Here is an 18,628-nt window from a genome sequence, read left to right on the forward strand (position 1 = left end):
CCTCTCTCTTTCTCTTTATTGGAGAGGCTCCCCCTCCAATATTTGTCCAACTTTACACATTCCACGGTACAAAACTTGCTTGAAAAAACTTTTGCTCACTGAAATACATCTTCCTCTACTTTACCGTGCAAAAAGACACTTATTTCGGAGAGGTAAGCCCAAAATTGACACGACTGTCTTCTTCACAATGACACGAAGTGGAACTCAATTGAAACTATGTTTCCTATTATATTTAATAATTCCCTGGTAAGAAACGTGCTTTAGAGTGCTTGTTTCACTGAAACACTGCTTTTCTTTGTACTTCTCAGCGACAGGATCAGCTCTGGTGGACCAGTGGTTGGGATTGGGCTCTCTCACCGCTGCTGTTCTGGGCAATTCTAATTCACACCAAGACATAAAAACAGAGCCTGCAAAATAGTTAAATGTACGTTTATGGAAATGTATAAATAAACTGAATATATTTATTTTGTACTATTTATTTACCAGCTCTTTTTAATGCAGGTAATCATTTATCACAGCAATAATTCATTTGGTTCTTCATGTACCTCTGCATGTATTTATTGTTTAATCAATTAATAATCTAATCATTCTGTTTATTTATTCCTGTATTGATCTATCTATTAATGCTTCAGTAATGTTTCATCCTCCATGCTGGTATCATTGACTACAGAGAAAACAGCTGGCACAGTTTTATTATGGCGCCATGTGGTCATTATGGAGTAATCATTTTGTAGTCTGCCAACTGAAGCAGTGACTAATAAATCTACTTTTGCAGAGGTTACCTTGATATCTCAAACACGCTATTAAATCTAATCTGTGTAATGGCAGATAATCCATCCGGGGCGCTGTTACCTTCGGAGCTACGGAGCGGCGTAGGAATTTTTGGCCTCTCCACATTCTACCAGCCGAGCTAACTGCGGATACATATAGTTTTAACACTGGCATGTACACGACAAACTAATACGTCAGCATACTTCCTCCATCGTTATATCTCAGATGATCTTTCACGACGGCGGTTACAATCAGACCACCACAACGGGACAGTAAGTTTCATTCATCCTTTATTTTTTTCACGTATTAATCACTCATACTCCAGCAATTATTTTGCAGTATTTAATCTTTGCTTTTTTTTTTTCCCAATCACATTTTAACACTCTCTCTCCTACACCAGCACCAATGATCACCTCTTCCCCACCCCCACCCCACAAACAAGAAGACACAGAGGGGCCCTTAAGTCACACACAGCTGGATGAGATATTGCCTTCACCAGGGACGAGAACCAGTGATGGGAAAGAAATTGACATTTAAAAGGTGGCACGGAGCTGAAATGGTGGGTGACCAGTCGCAGCCGTCCGCTACATCGGTCACATGGTTTTCAGACGCCGCAAACGATCGATCACACAACCTTTAAGTCAAACGGTCGTCTCTTCCAAAGACACTTGAGGTACAAGGTTAATAACTCCTCTTTTTAACCCTGCGGCAACAATAATCATCGCCTTTAATTCATTTGACATCTAATTCATCCAATTCTCCATGTCGAGAAAATAGAAAGTAAACTAGCGATGACTTTTGTGTCAAATTGTGTTGTTCACTGCTCAAAGTCACTCTTTTAATACTAAAAAGACAAATTGAAGCTAACATTGGTAACTCGGTGGTCATACAGAATTATTGTTTTCCCAATTCACTGCGCAGCGTTGGAGCCAACAGAGCAAGCAAACTGCCACAAGAGGAAACTGTGATCTTTTTTTTTTTTTTATATATATATTTTTCCAACATCTAAAACAATCATTTTTCACCATGCCACCTGCACTCCAAGTCTTCCGCTGCTAAATTCAGGGTGGACAATCGACATGGACCAAATTTCCCACCAAAGGAATCTGCTAAGAAACCTTCGAGGGTCACAAACACTGAGAGGTGAGGGCTGAGTGCAGAACAGTATCAGTGCGGGATGACATGTAGAAAATGAAAGTTTTCTTTACCTCACAGAAAAGCAAGGGTACAAGGGTTTGACTTCCTATTAGAATTCATTATATTTCACACTCAGATAAAAGTCTACCATCAAATTCCTTTTCCAGAGAAAAGATGACGCGAATCAGTTTGACTTCTGTACACGACAAAAAAAAAAAAAAAAAAGAGACGTCGTATGTAATAACACTGTCTTTTTTTTTTTTTTTTAACCAATTGTAACAAATGACAAAAAGGCAATAAAACATACATGTACAAAATGAAAAAAAAAAAAGGCTCTCTTTCTTTTCTCATTGATAGTGTCAAGAATAAAATGCTACTTAAAAAAAAGTAAAGTTGTAACTATGTTTCATATTAAAAAAAACCTAAATGAGGACATCACTGTACAGGGACCATCCAGCATCATCACAGCTGAAGGATGATGTGGTTCCCACGGAGTACCGAAATAATACCCTAAACCAGGAGCATGTTGGTAGTATACACAGTACACAGATTCTATTTCTCTCTCTCTCTCACACACACACACACACACACACACACACACACACACACACACACACACACACACACACACACACACACACACTGGTCTTGTAACATTGTAACAGGGGGTCATTCACAGACCCAACTTAAGAGACTGGGCAGTGTGTTGATCAGTCAGGAGGGGGGAAAATCTCGAAGAGGAGGGTTGTTGAGATAAGAATGATGCCAGGTGTTAACTTCCTGAAGCCACTTAAAGGTCCTGCCCACCTGTTCAGGTTCAGATGCTTCAAACTAATCTGACTGGAAGGATTTCATTCCAGTCGCCATGCGTTTCCTGTGGCTGAAAACTGGTTTAGTGAACTTGAAATTGAACGTCTCATCTAAGAATGAGGAACAATTTAGTCTGTATTAACCATATTTGATGACACATGAGATGGGAGGAGTTTCCTTTAATATGAGACCTTAAAAGGGAAAGTTCACCTAAAAATGAAAATGTTATCATTATCTACTCAGCCCCAGACTGAAATTACAGAGTGCCTTTAAAATCAATTTGGGGCTTCTGGAGACTTAGACTATGCTGGTGAAGCTGTATGGAGCCATTTCTCTTTATCTTTTTTATACATAAATATATATATATATATACACATATATATATTTTAAGACTGATGCTACACTGTTTCGCTGTGAAGCTCCAAAATTGTTCTGTGGACTACACATCACCCGACTTTCCATCTGCAGGAGGTTGAGTAGATAATGACGTTTGAGTGATCTGTTCCTTTAAATAGAGGCCTGTTTAGTCGTGTCCTTCTACCAGAATTCTTCTCTGTTTTGTGTTTGGGCAGACCAGGCCCTGACCTCTGCCTCAGACCTGCATCTCATCTTCTCCATCCTCCTCAACTGTTCAACACTCTGCTCAATCTGAGAGACTTTCCTGCTTTAAGACCAGCACATTGGTTCGTTTCTCTGAAGCACTGACAGGGAAGCTCATTCAACTACGACTAAACACCTGAGGCCTTAAAGCAAATCCTCAGCATTTAAGTCCAAGGCAAACCCCCCCCCCCCCCAAACCGCTCACCTTCATCGCATTTTATTCACATCTCACTTTCCTCTCAATGGTGCCCCCATCCACCGAAACCATATGAACCATCAAAAGAGACAAAAATAAAATCAAGACATGTAAGTAAATACTGGTACCTGTGTATCTAAGGTTAACTCGTACCACAGTGGCTCAATGGTAAGACTCCAAATAGGCTCAAATAACAAGCCTTCGTTTGGTCGAAAAACATACAAAGCCTAGGTCATATAAAACCCATCAAGTCAAAAGTATGGAATGATGATACATGAGGATTATAGCAATGATAAAAAAAAAAGTAACACAGGTGGATAACTCATAGTAACATTTGGATTTGTCCCAGTGGCGTGCAGGATGAGGTGTAGTCCTCTGCTGTCACCACAGGAGGGAGCAGCAGCACTAAACTTCACCCACGGACGAGCAGGTGGTCAGAACGCGGGCGCGCCGTCTGTCTCTCTCAACCTTCATCCTTCTTTTTCGGTTTCCTTGTGTTTTTCCGGTGATAGCTGAAGTACCGTACAAGTTAGATTTCCTCTACACCTATCCTAGGCTACGTTCGTACGCCACCTTTCTCTCTTTCCGCTACGTCATTCCTGCTCTCCTTTCTCCTGTCCCCTCCCCCACTGCTCCGCTTCCTTTCTCTCTTTGTCCTTTCTTTTCCAGTTTTCATTGAACTGCTCTAACATCTTAACTCTTTCTCTCAGTAAAGCCAACTTGTTTTTGTCCTAAAAGGTTAGTACCGATTCATTCGCACTTGTCCAGATTTAGTACCTAGCTGTTTTAGTACCTAATACCATGAGTGTCATTATTCCTGCTGCTGGTTTCATCGCCTCCTCTTGCTCCTCGGGACTTTTCTTTCAGTACCGCTGCTTCCTCAGACTCCCTCCCACCTCTGTTGATGTGCTTGCTTGAAAACGTCTTGTGTAACCCCAAATGTCCCCCCGCACCCCTTTTAAGTGCTGGCAGAGAGTGTGTGTCTCAGTCGGGGGTCCCTCCTGCTTCTCATATTTTCGTGGTTTAGGCCAGATTTTTCTTCTTCTACTCCTCGTTCCCTCTGCCACCCTTTTACTGCTCTCAACATTGGATATCTCCTCCTTCTTTCTTGTCCTTTCACTTTTCCATCAGTCCATCGTCCTCTTCGATGCCCTGAGCTCGGAGCTCTTCCAGGACATTGTCAAGGTGTCCGGGGTCGGGGAAGCCGTGGCCCGTCAGGTTGGAGCCAAACTCGGTCTTATGGTGGACCTGGAAGACAAAGAAAGAATGTCGTCTTTTGTTCACAGGATAGGAAATTAAATAGGTTTAACACCAAACTGGCAGAGCTTTGTTAGCTGCTATTCTTTGACATTCTTTGATGGCCACTGCTATTCACAAGCGCATCGTCAGCAACAGACACATCTTTGAGCAGGTAGCCCTGTTTTAATGGCAGTGCAACTCCCTGCCGTGCTGGGCTGATGTGCCCCGTCAGACCAAGGCAAGCCGAGCCCAGCACGTGTATACTGAATAGCCTCAGAACGGTGTTCTGTATGTACCTCGTTCCAGATGACGGTGTCAGACTCTCCTGTAGTGCTTGAAGTACCAACTGAGAAGATCAACCTGCGGTCCCACGCTACCAGGAGCAGTCTGAGTACCTGATTGGCAGGTTTAGGGTAAAGGTAAGGACAACGGGTTCATTTCAAAATGTACCTTTTAAAATGTACCTGTATTAAGAATGGATCACAAGATGTCAGACCGCGCTCACCTTGCGTCCTTTCTCGCTGTCTGGGAGGTAGCAGTGTCGGGGAAAGCCTCTGGCAGTGAAGGGCTTTCCTGGGTTCGGATGCTCTGGTCCCTGAAAAGAGAGAGGACGTTAACATTAGCGGGCACTAAAGCTGATCGACCTAACGCTGACTCCGTGACAACCATAACTGAGAATCAAACCGCGTGCTGCCAGTCCTCTTGGAGTACCTGAATGCCTGGTGGTATGTTGTAGATGATGCGTATGGTTTTGCAGTCAGGATGCCCTGGTATAGAGTGAGGGATGACGTGGTACTCCATCTTCCCTGCCGGCTGGTTGCCCGTCTTTACGCCGTAGATGGTTTTACAGGTGGGACACTGAAGGCTGAGAAGAGAGGACAAGCTTGACTGATTAAACAGGGTTCGTACACATTTTTCAAGGTCAAATTCAAGCACTTTTCAAGCACTTTTAAGGGTCATTTTAACAGGGTTCGTACACATTTTTCAAGGTCAAATTCAAGCACTTTTCAAGCACTTTTAAGGGTCATTTTAAAGATTTTCCAGCACCTTACTGCTGGGGTAAAATACGTATCTAAAGGAATATATATACTTGTGATTTTTTTTCTTCACTTTCTATCACAATTATGTACACTGTATTATGCTGTAAACATCTAAAATTATATTCTATAATAGCAAAAACTTCAGAAATTAATTATCCAGTCTGATCCCAATTTTGTAAAAGACACAGAGTTATAATGTCAAGCACTTTCAAGCACTTAAACTAAAATCCAAGCACTTTTCAGACCTTGAAAACACAACATTGAAATTCAAGCACTTTCAAGGATTTCAAGCACCCGTACGAACCCTGTTTTTAAGATTTTCCAGCACCTTATTGCTGGGGTAAAATACGTATCTAAAGGAATATATATACTTGTGATTTTTTTCTTCACTTTTTAGCGCAATTATCTTAATTGCATTATGCTGTAAACATCATAAATTATATTTCATAATAGCAAAAACTTCAGAAATGAATTATCTAGTCTGATCCCAATTTTGTGAAAGACAGAGTTATAATGTCAAGCACTTTCAAGCACTTATACTAAAATCCAAGCACTTTTCAGACCTTGAAAACACAACATTGAAATTCAAGCACTTTCAAGGATTTCAAGCACCCGTACCAACCCTGATTAAAGAGCTTTTTTGCTGAGAAAACTGAGAGACATTACAGCCTTTATTAACTTACCTGCCATCCTTGTTGCCATTATTATACATGGCCACCAGACACTGGAAATGATACTGGTGTCCACACTGTGTTAGTCGCCCGACTGACTCCGCCCGAGACACGGGCCCCACCCCTGGACCCTTATATCCAGACGGACCCCCCAACGGCTCCATACAGATGGTACAGTCCTAGGTGAGACGAGGAAGGGAAATAACATTAACATTACAAATAACATTATGAAAATCACAATGTGTTGTAAGAGCGAGATACAAACACTGTTTATACCTCCTCTGGTGAACTTTTGACTTTCTGCAGGTACTTCTTTACGACCTCCTCTGGAGTTTTACCTGCAGACAGAACGGAGAGGAAACAGAAAAAGAAAGAGGAAACAATGAAGGGAAAGAGTTGTAAATTGTAAAGCAAATACAGATCCTCTGTATGACCACGATGTTCTGCCTTGCTGGGGCATATGTTCGAGCTGTGCACAAAAATCACCAAGTTTGAGGGACTCTATATTTAGAATTGTGTCTGATATTCTAGGACACCTGATCCAGTGTTGGCTGTATCTGTGGTACTGGGAGAGAGGACTCGTCTCCACTTTGCCAAGGCTCATAACACTTTTGGCAAGCAGATTAATTTAACTGAACTGGAAATAGGCACAACTTCCCACCTACGCTACGTTGATAAGAGATGTCACGCACCAGCCTACATGGAAAAGCTGATATTTGCGCCACGAAGCTCCATAAAAATAGGCAAACATAATCTATAAGACTTTGGTCTATTGGATATGTAGAGAGGCTGAGCAATAAATCACTCTGTTACAATAATTAGGTAAGGAGAGATGTCAGTTATTTGCATGTAATGCAGCTACACACTGTGGTTTATATCTGCTGTATATTTACAGTCCTTTTTGTTAGGTTTGCGTTATTAGAAACTAAATAAACAGATATTAAATTCATCTAAAAAAAAAAAAAAAAGGTCACAGTTCTTTGAGTGACAGCTGTTGGCGGACCATTTCTACAATCTCTTCTGTGTGCTTACCCTTGCGAGCCTGTTTCTTGGTGGTCTTCCTGCAGCAGTGGCCAAAGCCTGGTACGGGTTTGATGTCGCTCTTGCTGACAGGCGGAGGGTGCAACACAAGTTTAGGAGGTCTGGTCAGACACACGGGCAGAGCCGCCGCACTCATCAGGATACCTGTGATCCCTGAAATACAGCAGAGTGAATCTGGTAAGAGGAGAAATGGATCTGCCTCTCTTGTGAACAGCTCTCAACCCTCTCTATATGTAACCCGTAACAGCTCGTGGTTAGTGTGCGTTTTTTTTACCAGCGAGTGCAGGGTGAACAGGACTGGATCCATTGAGGTTCTTCACAGGGACGGTGGGCACACTGCAAGAGAGGACACAAGCTTGTTAAATTCAGTGTTTCCTACAGTGACTGTTAGATCCCAACAGACGTGAGAGGTCGGTAAATACATTTGAGTTAACCTGGAGAATAAACATAATACATGCTCACTTTGAAAAACAGATGATTGTCATTCTCACAGTCAGAGGTCACAGTTAAGCAAACCAAACTTCACACAAAGGCAAAAAACAGAAACTTCCAAAAAGGGACAAAGTTAAAGAAAAAAATAAATAATTAAAAGACACAAAAAGTTCCTCTGTGTTCTTCTATCTAGCCTCTGGTGGTATGTACTCGTCTCACAGTGAACTACTTCGCCTGGCTGCCGGAGAGTGTATAAATGACTAAGTCCGACAGTGTGTGTGTGTGTTTATGAGGGCTAATCCATGGAGTTTCCATCGGCTCAGTGATCTGACGTCACACAGCTGCTTGCTGGGGATTACCTGCCTCGTCACAAAGTTTATCATCATCATAATCATCATAATCTCAACGTGACAAACACACATGTATCATACACGCAGACTGACATCGTTAGGTCTTATAGTTATACCAGAATATTTGATGATAATGATCTGCGCATTTTATCTTCACTTTGAATATCAAGACTCTGCACAAACATTTATGTACCAGAGCGTACAGCGTGTCAGGGTCTTAGTCCTACAGATATGATATGCACAGTCTATTGTTATAGATACCATGCCATGTGCATCTCTGTGCATTTAGATTTTTCCCACTTAAACTCTGAGCTGACAGCTGTATGCACCAACATTCCAACCAATGTAGACAAGAGCCTCACGTGTCTTTGCTGGAGTCATGAAACAATTGTAACCTGCCATGTGTTCGGAGAGGAGGAGAAAAGGCTAGGAGTTTAACACAATACATCAAGCTATGAATAATAAATCATCCGTCTTTGCCTGCTACATCTTAGCCTTTTTATCCTCAGTGGTAAACTACAGGGTATGAACTTACTTTTAAATTACAAATATGTGAAATTGTTATCTGTTATCGGTATTAGGGATCGACCGATATGGATTTTTTAGGGCTGATGCCGATACCGACTGCCGATTTTCTTGAGCCGATATTTGGAGCCGATACTACTTTTGCTCCCTCAATTTACATCATAAAAATTACACAATGATGATAACAAATGTTACGAGTCTCAGTTTTAAAAAAAGGAACATTTATAGAAATTAAAACAGGTGAGGTAGAAGAAGAACAAGTAAACAATATTTAACAAATATTAAAAACAGGTGAGGTAGAACAGTGCTCTGTGAAATGCTGCCACACTGGATTGGTTTTCTGCTCTGCCATTTCTTGCAGCGTCTCCAGCAACACGGAGCTGCCTGTGGACGCCTGTCTGTAAATAATGCCGGATCGGCGAACGCAGCAGTCCGCATCGGCCGATGCCGATACGCGTAAAAAACGCAAAAATCGGCCGATAATATCGGCCGTCCGATGTATCGGTCTATCACTAATCGGTATCGGCAGTAAGACGCGGGTGATCATTGGCTATTGGTAAAATCCATATTGTGCACCCCCCAATATTAGTCCATTCTGACATACCGCTGCTGGTTTTGATGCTAATGGGCCAAAACTAAAACTGTCACTGTCTTGACGTCATCAGGTCAAGGTAACACTCATTAACCTTACAAAAATAAGTACCTGGTTAATAATTCAGGACACCGCTATCACCAGTTTTGACCATTTCTAATTCGTTATCCTGATTAATGCCATGCAGCCACAGCTTCACCAGTGGGTAGCAGAAGTCAGACACCCAAGTCCAAACTCATCCTGCCAGACAAAGTAAAACCTCACAGGAACAATAGCAGACAGCCACAGGGCTGGTGCAAAGTTTATGGACTGAATCACTGTGACATCGTGCTAACAACAGTCACTTCTGGGTAGAAAACCGGCAGTTGATTTTTGCAGTGTTGGGATATGTGAGATCTGAAAACGTGTTTAATTCAAATCAAATCAAATCAATACAAATGAGTAGATGTCACCAGGTGATGCTGGTACACTGTGTGCTTCCATAATACAATAATAACTTGGGAGTATTCGTGTCACAGGGTGAACACACACATAGGATGCCTGCATAGGTGGACATGTTCACACAAATCATGTAGGCAAACAGAATCATGTGTTTCAGGCTTGCACACACAGTCCACACAGATCCTCAAGACCATGGACAAGGGATAGAATTGATGTCTTATGAGCCCTTGTGGCCATATGGATCCAGAAAATCATCTGGGCTTAATTCTGTCTTGTCTAGGTTTCTACCCATTGTCTTGGGAAGTTCTAATAACAGTACAAATCCATTTTTTAATCAGGTTTATATCAGGTTCAGAACTCACAATATCAGCCCGACCGAACAGACAAAGGGCATGAAGAACGAAAACAGGCGTTGGCTGTGTCAATTCATTTTCATCTCACGCAGTGTATCATAGAGGACAACATCCGATGTTACATCTGGGACACCTCCCAACTACAGCTGCAACGACTATTCAATTAGTTGAAAAGTGGGCCAAAAAAAAATGCAATTTAAAGACATCACTGTGGTAAGTTATGCACAGTTTTCACATGTGTTTTGCAATTATAGGCTAAAGGATTCATTGGTTAGTCATGAAAATGAATTCTCATATTAAATAATTAAGCGATGATGAGAATAACTGTTGGCTACAGCCCAGCTCACTTACGACAAAAAGACCAGTGTGTCAGAATTTATGTACCTTCCACGACAAAATACACAACACATTCCATGACGCTAACAGGAGCACACCGTGCTCCTTCACACACGTCGCGCTCCAAAGTGTGTCTGGTCATTTTCCGTGGTGTCTGTTTAGTTTGTGTTGTGTACATAATTATACTCAACTGTGTATCACACTTACGCCTACATAGATGGTCCCATAGATACCCAGCAAATCCTGTCAACACTTTTCCAGCCCATCAGAATATCACACACTAGCAGCAGGTACATGACAGCAGTTAGTTTTACTTTACTGAGAAAATGAAAATAAAAAAAAAATAGGAGTACAAATATCAAATGCAACACCTTGACTTTTACAAAATCTCAACTCTGATAAGCAGCAGTAGTTTTTCATGTTTAGTTTATGTTTACTACCCTGGAACCTCTGGCCTCGTCCACAACTCTGAAAACAAGCAGGTAGTGAGAATACATGGCTGAACGTGGCTCCATCACATCAAATGTCCACCCAGCTCCGTAGTGCTCCGCTGTCGTATGTTGTTAAAGTAGGTTAAGATCTTAAACTTGTCACGTGGATTTATTTATGACAACAGACGCACAGACTCCTCTGTTACAGATAGGCTGCAGGCTGATGACGGATGGGAAACACCCATATTAAATCTGTGATGGATCACACACACTCACACTCACTAATCACTTCTTGTCAGTTAAGAGCTTCATGTCGCTCATTAACACACTTTCCAGTTGCCCCACTGATGAGCTGATGAAACACCCACACACTGTATACACACAGCTTAGTGTCACACTCATTTGCTAATCCAGTTGACTCACTAGGTGTGTCAGGCATCACAGGGATTGAGGATTTGCGATGAATAATTATCTCGGATACCTACTTGTCCATGTTGGTGAACACAATTATACACTGCCTGGCCCAAAAAAAAAAGTCGCCACCCCCCAAAAAAAAGGTCACACATATTTTGTTGGCCCGCCTTTAGCTGGCACGCATTCACCGTGGCATTGTTTCGATAAGCTTCTGCGATGTCACAAGATTTATTTTCATCCAGTGTTGTATTAATTTTTCACCAAGATCTTGTATCGATGACGTTAGAGTCAGACCACTGCGCAAAGCCTTCTCCAGCACATCCCAAAGATTCTCAGTGGGGTTCAGGTCTGGACTCTGTGGCGGCCAATCCATGTTTGAAAATGTTGTCTCATGTTCACTGAACCACTCTTTCACAATTTGAGCCTGATGAATCCTGGCATTGTCATCTTGGAATATGCCCGTGCCATCAGGGGAGAAAAAATCCATTGATGGAATAACCTGCTCATTCAGTATATTCAGGTAGTCAGCTGACCTCATTCTTTGGGCACATAATGTCGCTGAACCTACCCTGACCAACTGCAGCAACCCCAGATCATAGCACTGCCCCTGCAGGCTTGTACAGTAGGCACTCGGCATGATGGGTGCATCACTTCATCCGCCTCTCTTCTTATCCTGATGAGCCCATCACTCTGGAACAGGGTAAATCTGGACTCATCAGGCCAAATGACCTTCTTCCATTGCTCCACAGTCCAATCTTTATGCTCCCCAGCAAATTGAAGCCTTTTTTTCCGATTAGCCTCACTGATTAGTGGTTTTCTTAAGGCTACACAGCTGTTCAGTGCGTGTAGAAATGCTCTTACTTTCACTGTTAAACATAGCCCTGAGTTCTGCTGTTGTTTTTCTACGATTTGATTTCACCGTTTAAATTTTCTATCAGGATTTTTTTCCGACCACATTTCTTCATCGAAGACGATGGTTCCCCACCATCCTTCCAGTTTTTCATAATGCGTTGGACAGTTCTCAACCCAATTTTAGTAGTTTCTGCAATCTCCTTAGATGTTTTCTCTGCTTGATGCATGCCAATGATTTGACCCTTCTCAAACAGACTAACATCTTTTCCACGACCATGGACTGTGTCTTTCGACATGGTTGTTTAAGAAATGAGAAGCTACTCATTTCATCAGTTGGGGTTAAATAACTTCTTGACAGCTGCAAGATAATCACCCATGCAGTAATTATCTAATAGGAGGCTCTCATTTGCTTAGTTAAATCCAGGTGGTGACTTTTTTTTTGGCCAAACAGTGTATATATATAATTAATTTGTTATATGTCTATCTATACAATATATAATATATAATAATATCTATGTATGTATGTACGTATGTACATATCTATCTATCTATCTATCTATCTATCTATCTATCTATCTATCTATTAGGGGTGTGCCAAAATATCGATTCTACGATATATCGCGATATTTCGTCTTGAGGTACGTTATCGATACACTGGTGCCAAATATCTATATTTAAAAATGTAAAAATATATATATATATATATATATATATATATATATATATATATATATATATATATATATATATATATATATTTTTTTTTTTTTTTGGGCCCACCACCACCACCCCTCTTCGGAGGACAGCTTTATCTTTGTTCAAACATAGGTATACAACCAAATAAAATTTAAAAAATTGTTTAAGTAGCTCTGAAACCCACACATATAGATATTTAATGATAGCTGTAGTCAGTGTGTGTGTTAAGAAGAGACACTGTGCAATATACTCTTTGTTTACTTGGCTGTCATTCATGTGAAATTGATTGACAATGTTTTGTAATTCCTGTGAAATGGATTCAGTGCAGTCAATAAATTATGAATGTCTTCAGTGACACAGATATCGTGATGTATCGTGGATGAATTTTTTTTGCAATATATCGATTATCGCAGAATCGCTGTATCGTGATATTATCGTTATCGTGGGCAAAATATCGTGATAGTATCGTATCGCGAGGTACCTGGTGATACCCAGCCCTACTATCTATCCATCTATCCATCCATCCATCCAATTATCTTTTTAGACGAAAGTGAGATAAAGAGTCAGTAGGACACTACCTGCTACCATATTACTGCTGTTTGGTCTTGTAACGTTGCTTTGTGGGTTGAAGTGTGGGATTTTTCTCTTCTATTTAATGAGTGAAGGATCTGTTTAGATCCCGTCAGACTGTGAACACCATCAGACCGTCACACACTTGTCCCGTGCTGCTGGCTGACCCTTGCACACGGACGTCATCTCGCCACTGTTACTGCCTCCGCTGGCAGCTCAGAGGCGGACCAAAACTGTCACCCCATTCTGCCCTTTCACTATTCCACACAGATGGCAAGGTGGAATTTCAGTGCAGGAACACATTAAGACAGATGAGTGTGACAGAAACTGAAGTTTCGACTGAACCGGTCTTCCTTGATGAGGAGTTGGATAAGGAAAGCAATGAAGGACCCTTAACTGAAGAAGCCCCCAGCAATGATACCAGTTCCTCCTCTGCCGCTGGTAGGAAATACAGATTTAGCAGGAAACATTTTGGATAAAGCTGAAGTTGAGCCGAGTGCCATCAAACCAGTTTGGTTGTTGACAGTTAACTTTTGATTGAATGTGACCGATATCAAATAATTATTATAAATAATTGCATAATTACTGAATTACAGTTTGATGCAGAAATTCATCTAAGAATGCGTTACACTTTTTGGATTTTGGAACTGAGCATTGAGCATATGGCTAAAATAACACTGTAAAACAGGAATTAACAGTGGAGAAAATACATGATTACTTAGCATCACATCTTAACATGTATGTGTATATATGACACCTTTGGTCCTCCATAAAGCTCCTCCTCCCAGAAGAAGTATTCTGGGAGCAGCAGGAAGCTGAGCAGCTCTGACTGGAAATGGACGGAGTGAAGAAGAACACCAGAAAGAGGAAGATCCCGGCTATGCCAGAGGGGGGAAGGGCCTGAATGGGACTCCAGTCTCTTGACCCCATGCGACCTCAAACCCATCCACCCACTTCCCACCAGATCACACACTCCCCCAGCTTTGTCTCACACAGTCCCCCCTCTCCCCCTCTCCCTCTGCTCCTTTTATTACCCCAGGCCCAGATGCACGTCAGCCAGACAGCAGACAATAACACACTCCCACACGTTCTCACACACATAATGTCACATGCACATACAGCGGCACCCACCGCCTCACACACATTCCTATGGACACACACACTGTCACCCACACGCTTAATAATGATGTTTCAAGCGCGCTTCATCTGCATTAGTAAAAACTAAAATGTGATGTGAGAAGGTGGTAGACAGGTTTGCTTACTACTTGCTTTTGATTGAGAGACGGGGACTTTGTTCTGGGGATAACAAGTAAACACTGCAACAGTGCAAAAGTAGCTGTGGGGATCCAGTATGAAATTATGACAAAGCTGTATATTTGTTTTTTTGCCATTTTGGGAAGCCGATTTAAACATGCGGTTAAAAAAATGATCTTTCAGCTGTCAAACCAAAAGGGTAATTCATAGTTCAAACCAGAAAAAAAACACTATTTGTCTCTCTGCATTCACTACCATACATATTTCTTCTGAAATAGGGTCCGATGGTTGGTCCACTAAAAGGGGCGTGACTTTGCCTCTCTATTTTATCAGCCATCACAAAACGAAGACATCACACATTTGAGACAGTTACTCTACGAACTATTTATCATGTCTATTTGTGTCTTGTGTCCCAATTGATATGTGTGCTTCCAGCTTCTCATTCTGTTCATTCTTCCCATACATTCAAGGATATCGTTTTATTGTGTGTCACGTGTCACCTCTCTCTCTCTCGGCCTGATTTCTTGCACCACTGTGTCATCAATCTTTGACAGTTTGCTTACTCGTTTCTTTGTCTCCATTCCCATAAGGCTTTGTCTTGGGTGCTGTCTGAGTCTGAAACTGTGTCTCCACACACACACACACATATATATAGGTATCTACAGACCCCTCCCCCTCTACAAAATGTTGACTGTCTGGGGCTAGCAACAATGCTGACTGGCCAAGCACCATTGTCTACCTCTACCCCCATCCCAAAAATATTCCCATTATAAGTATGCTGCTAGATCAGCATTGACATCATTATGACGTCCACCACACCCATTCGACCCCCCAAATCCCATCTACCCTAATACTGCTGTGTGTGAGATGGTAGTTAAGGTGTCGGTACTAACTTGCGGAGTTATGTTTTAAACAGCTGAGAACGTTTACAGGCTGCTCAAAGGAAGCATAGCCAGAAAAAAACACTCGTGAAAATAACGAAACAATAAAGAAATAGAGAGAAGCAAACAAGAGGAAAAGAACGACGGCTGGGCAGAGGGGGAAGGAGAAGAGAGCAGAGAGAAGAGAAAACTAGCGGAGGCTCAGCATTGTGCTGCTAATGTGGCCCAGGCTTGGGTAATCCAACAAAGGTTACTGTGGACCAACAATGAGGCTCTGAGGGGCACAGGCTGCCGAGACGCGACCGGAGACGAGGGAGGAGAGGAGCCAGGGAAGGAGAGGAGGGGGCAGGGAATAAGCAACAGGGCTGAGGGAGGGGGCACGGCCAAAAAAAATCTTCATCTCAAAACCATCTGACCTTCCTTTGAGTTCGGAAGGGATTAACTGCGAATATCCCATTTTTCAATCAAGAACATAAATCACACAGAGACAGAGACACAGACACACACACCCCTGTTGATTCAACCAAAAAGTGGGTCAACTTTCTAAAAGTTTCTTTCCACACTGATATATGTCAGTCAGCACTTCCTGGCTCTACAGTCACTGTGGCCCAATCAACATGTTGACAGCAAAGTGATAGCAGGTGCAGTGGAGAGCTAAACCCCCCAAAAAGGGAATGGTTTTGCATGTTGTGGCCACAGACAACTGCTCTCTCCTTATCCTTCCTGACTGATTCTTCTCTATTACTCCATGCTGCTGGCGTACTTGTCACTACTGGCAGCATTCAAGATTAAAGATTGTTTATTGTCATATGCAAAGTAAAGAAACATGATTCTCTGTACAATGAAAGTATAACCAGGTTGCACAGGAAGTCCAGCTCCTCCGTGATGGCACATCCACACGGGCAAAAAGGTTTGCTGTGTCGCCCAGAACAGTCTCAAGAGCTTGGAGGAGATACCAGGCTACTGGCCGTTACACGAGGAGAGCTAGACAGGGCCATAGAGAACCAGCAGCCAACCAACCCAGCAGCAGGACCAGTAAACTTACACCGGAATATCCCTTTAAGAAAACCACTCATCAGTGAGGATGATTGGAGAAAAAAAGGCTTCAGTTTACTAGGGAGCAGAAAGACAGGCCACATTGTGCAAAAGAAGCGGTCAGCTTTACTTTTAGGAAATGTTAACCAGTTAGATTTCCTCAGCAGCTGGCTAAAAGATGAATAGCTGAGAGGGCCAAAATGAACTGTGTAAAGCTGTGGTTGTTTATTTGATTCTAAAAAGAACAGAGAAAAAGTTTGACTCAACCATCCTATATTTGCTACAAAAGGTTTATGGTTAAGATGCCCAAATTGTTTAGGATTAAGGTTATCTTTTTAGTTTGATTCAAAAAAATGTTCTAAATAACACCATCCTATGTTTGCTAAAAGGCGTGAATGTAGGAGATACGTTGGTGCGGACCAAATTGGTGGACTGACAGACCACTGACAAACATTTCCACTAATACAACCATGCAGCTTGCATGGCTTAAAGTCCTATAATATATTATAAAAGCTCTGAAGAAAGTCAAGAGAAAAACATTGTGATAAAAGTGAGACAACAGAGAAGAAGACAAGGAGGAGCTGACAAGCTGGAGAATGATTGGAAAAGAAGCAGGAGTTCAAGGGTACATGGGGGGAAGAGAGCCAGAGTGCATTCAGGCTGAGAAGAGAGCGGTGGGGGGGGGGGGTGTCAGGCTGGTAGTTTACTCCAAAACAAATCTAATCTGGTGCTCATGATGGAGTGGAGTATTGTTTTATCTTTTGTAATACGGTTTATAATACAGTCACTGCAAAACTATTGTGATATACAACTTTTAGGTGATATCACCTACCCATAGTTTAAGATGTTAAAGATTGATAGAGGTGTTCCTAGAAAGTCAGAGGAAGACAGGTTTATCTAGAAAGTGTTGTTTTGGCATCTCACCATAAATGTTCCACATAATGTGACTTTTTGTTTGTCCACCTCTTATGTTAAAGCGATTTTCAATTCAGCAACTTTGCTTTTGTTTTGTGTCGCCATGATTCCTGAGGTCTCCACAGTGGCCTCCAATTTATGTGGACCCCTAACAGAACTGCTCTTTACTTAGACCTTTGTTCCATGCATACTGCTATATGCATAAAATAGCTTTAGAGAGCGGGGGGCATGGCTGACCCATGGCCTCCCCCACAATTCCCCCTTCCCCAACCAATCTGCTCCAGAGATGCCACTTCACAGATGGAGAGCACAGAGGCCTCAGCTGACTTTTGACACACACACACACACACACACGCACACACACACGCACACACACACACACACACACCAGTGCACCCCAGTAAACCGTAACAAGGTTAATTTAACATTTCACAACTTTAGTTAGGCCTTGCTACCATTTTTCATAAAGATTCTTTGAATTCTCCTTACTCTACATTGATTGTTGCATTTGAGTTATACCGCTTTTAAATCGTTTTGAGTGTCACCAACCCCTCGTTTCACTATCATGATTTGTGCCATTCGGCCCAAAGACATTATTATCTTATCCCCATCAAGTTAGCCGGGGCGCTAAATAGGAAGTCAGCCAGCTCTGTCGGCGATCCAGGTATTTTTTATAACCAGGAAGTCGAGCTGTCATTGGAATGAATGGGGCTACACCTCTAACATTGTATCCAGTAATATAACATCCTTAATTAAATTCCGTTCTTATTAACGTGCAGCCACCGGATGTTAACGCGTCATTGCGCTATCACATGTTCACATTTACATCAAAGCCGAGCTAAGGTGATGAAAACCTGTGTCTCCTGCAGAGTCAACTGACCTGGGTGTAAATGCAATGCACTCCCATTGCACACAAACACTAATGTGTGGGACTGTTAATGTTAATGTCGGCAGAATTCACTGCCTGCCAGTACAGCTGACAAAACACATGTGAATAGATGGTACGCACAACAGAATCTCATTAGTCTCACTACTTTAAATTCTTC

The 18,628-nt window shown here is 42.0% G+C and overlaps 1 protein-coding gene across 7 annotated transcripts in view; it reads right to left on the reverse strand.

Annotated features, from left to right (window-relative positions):
• Window positions 1-2,517: 2,517 nt before the first annotated feature.
• The window catches only part of LOC115571922 (E3 ubiquitin-protein ligase DTX1-like), a 39,083-nt gene continuing 22,972 nt past the window's right edge, over window positions 2,518-18,628 (reverse strand). For all 7 annotated transcript variants that reach the window (XM_030401942.1, XM_030402086.1, XM_030401702.1 and 4 more), the window contains 8 exons: window positions 7,780-7,841; window positions 7,497-7,658; window positions 6,741-6,802; window positions 6,477-6,643; window positions 5,465-5,618; window positions 5,259-5,348; window positions 5,050-5,148; window positions 2,518-4,762 (listed from right to left, as the gene is read on the reverse strand). In XM_030401942.1, the coding sequence (XP_030257802.1) occupies window positions 4,631-4,762; window positions 5,050-5,148; window positions 5,259-5,348; window positions 5,465-5,618; window positions 6,477-6,643; window positions 6,741-6,802; window positions 7,497-7,658; window positions 7,780-7,841 (928 nt within the window). In that variant the 3' untranslated portion in view covers window positions 2,518-4,630. The remainder of the gene's footprint in view (window positions 4,763-5,049; window positions 5,149-5,258; window positions 5,349-5,464; window positions 5,619-6,476; window positions 6,644-6,740; window positions 6,803-7,496; window positions 7,659-7,779; window positions 7,842-18,628) is intronic.

Source organism: Sparus aurata, chromosome 1 (genome assembly GCF_900880675.1).
Source record: "Sparus aurata chromosome 1, fSpaAur1.1, whole genome shotgun sequence".
Taxonomy (NCBI): domain Eukaryota; kingdom Metazoa; phylum Chordata; class Actinopteri; order Spariformes; family Sparidae; genus Sparus; species Sparus aurata.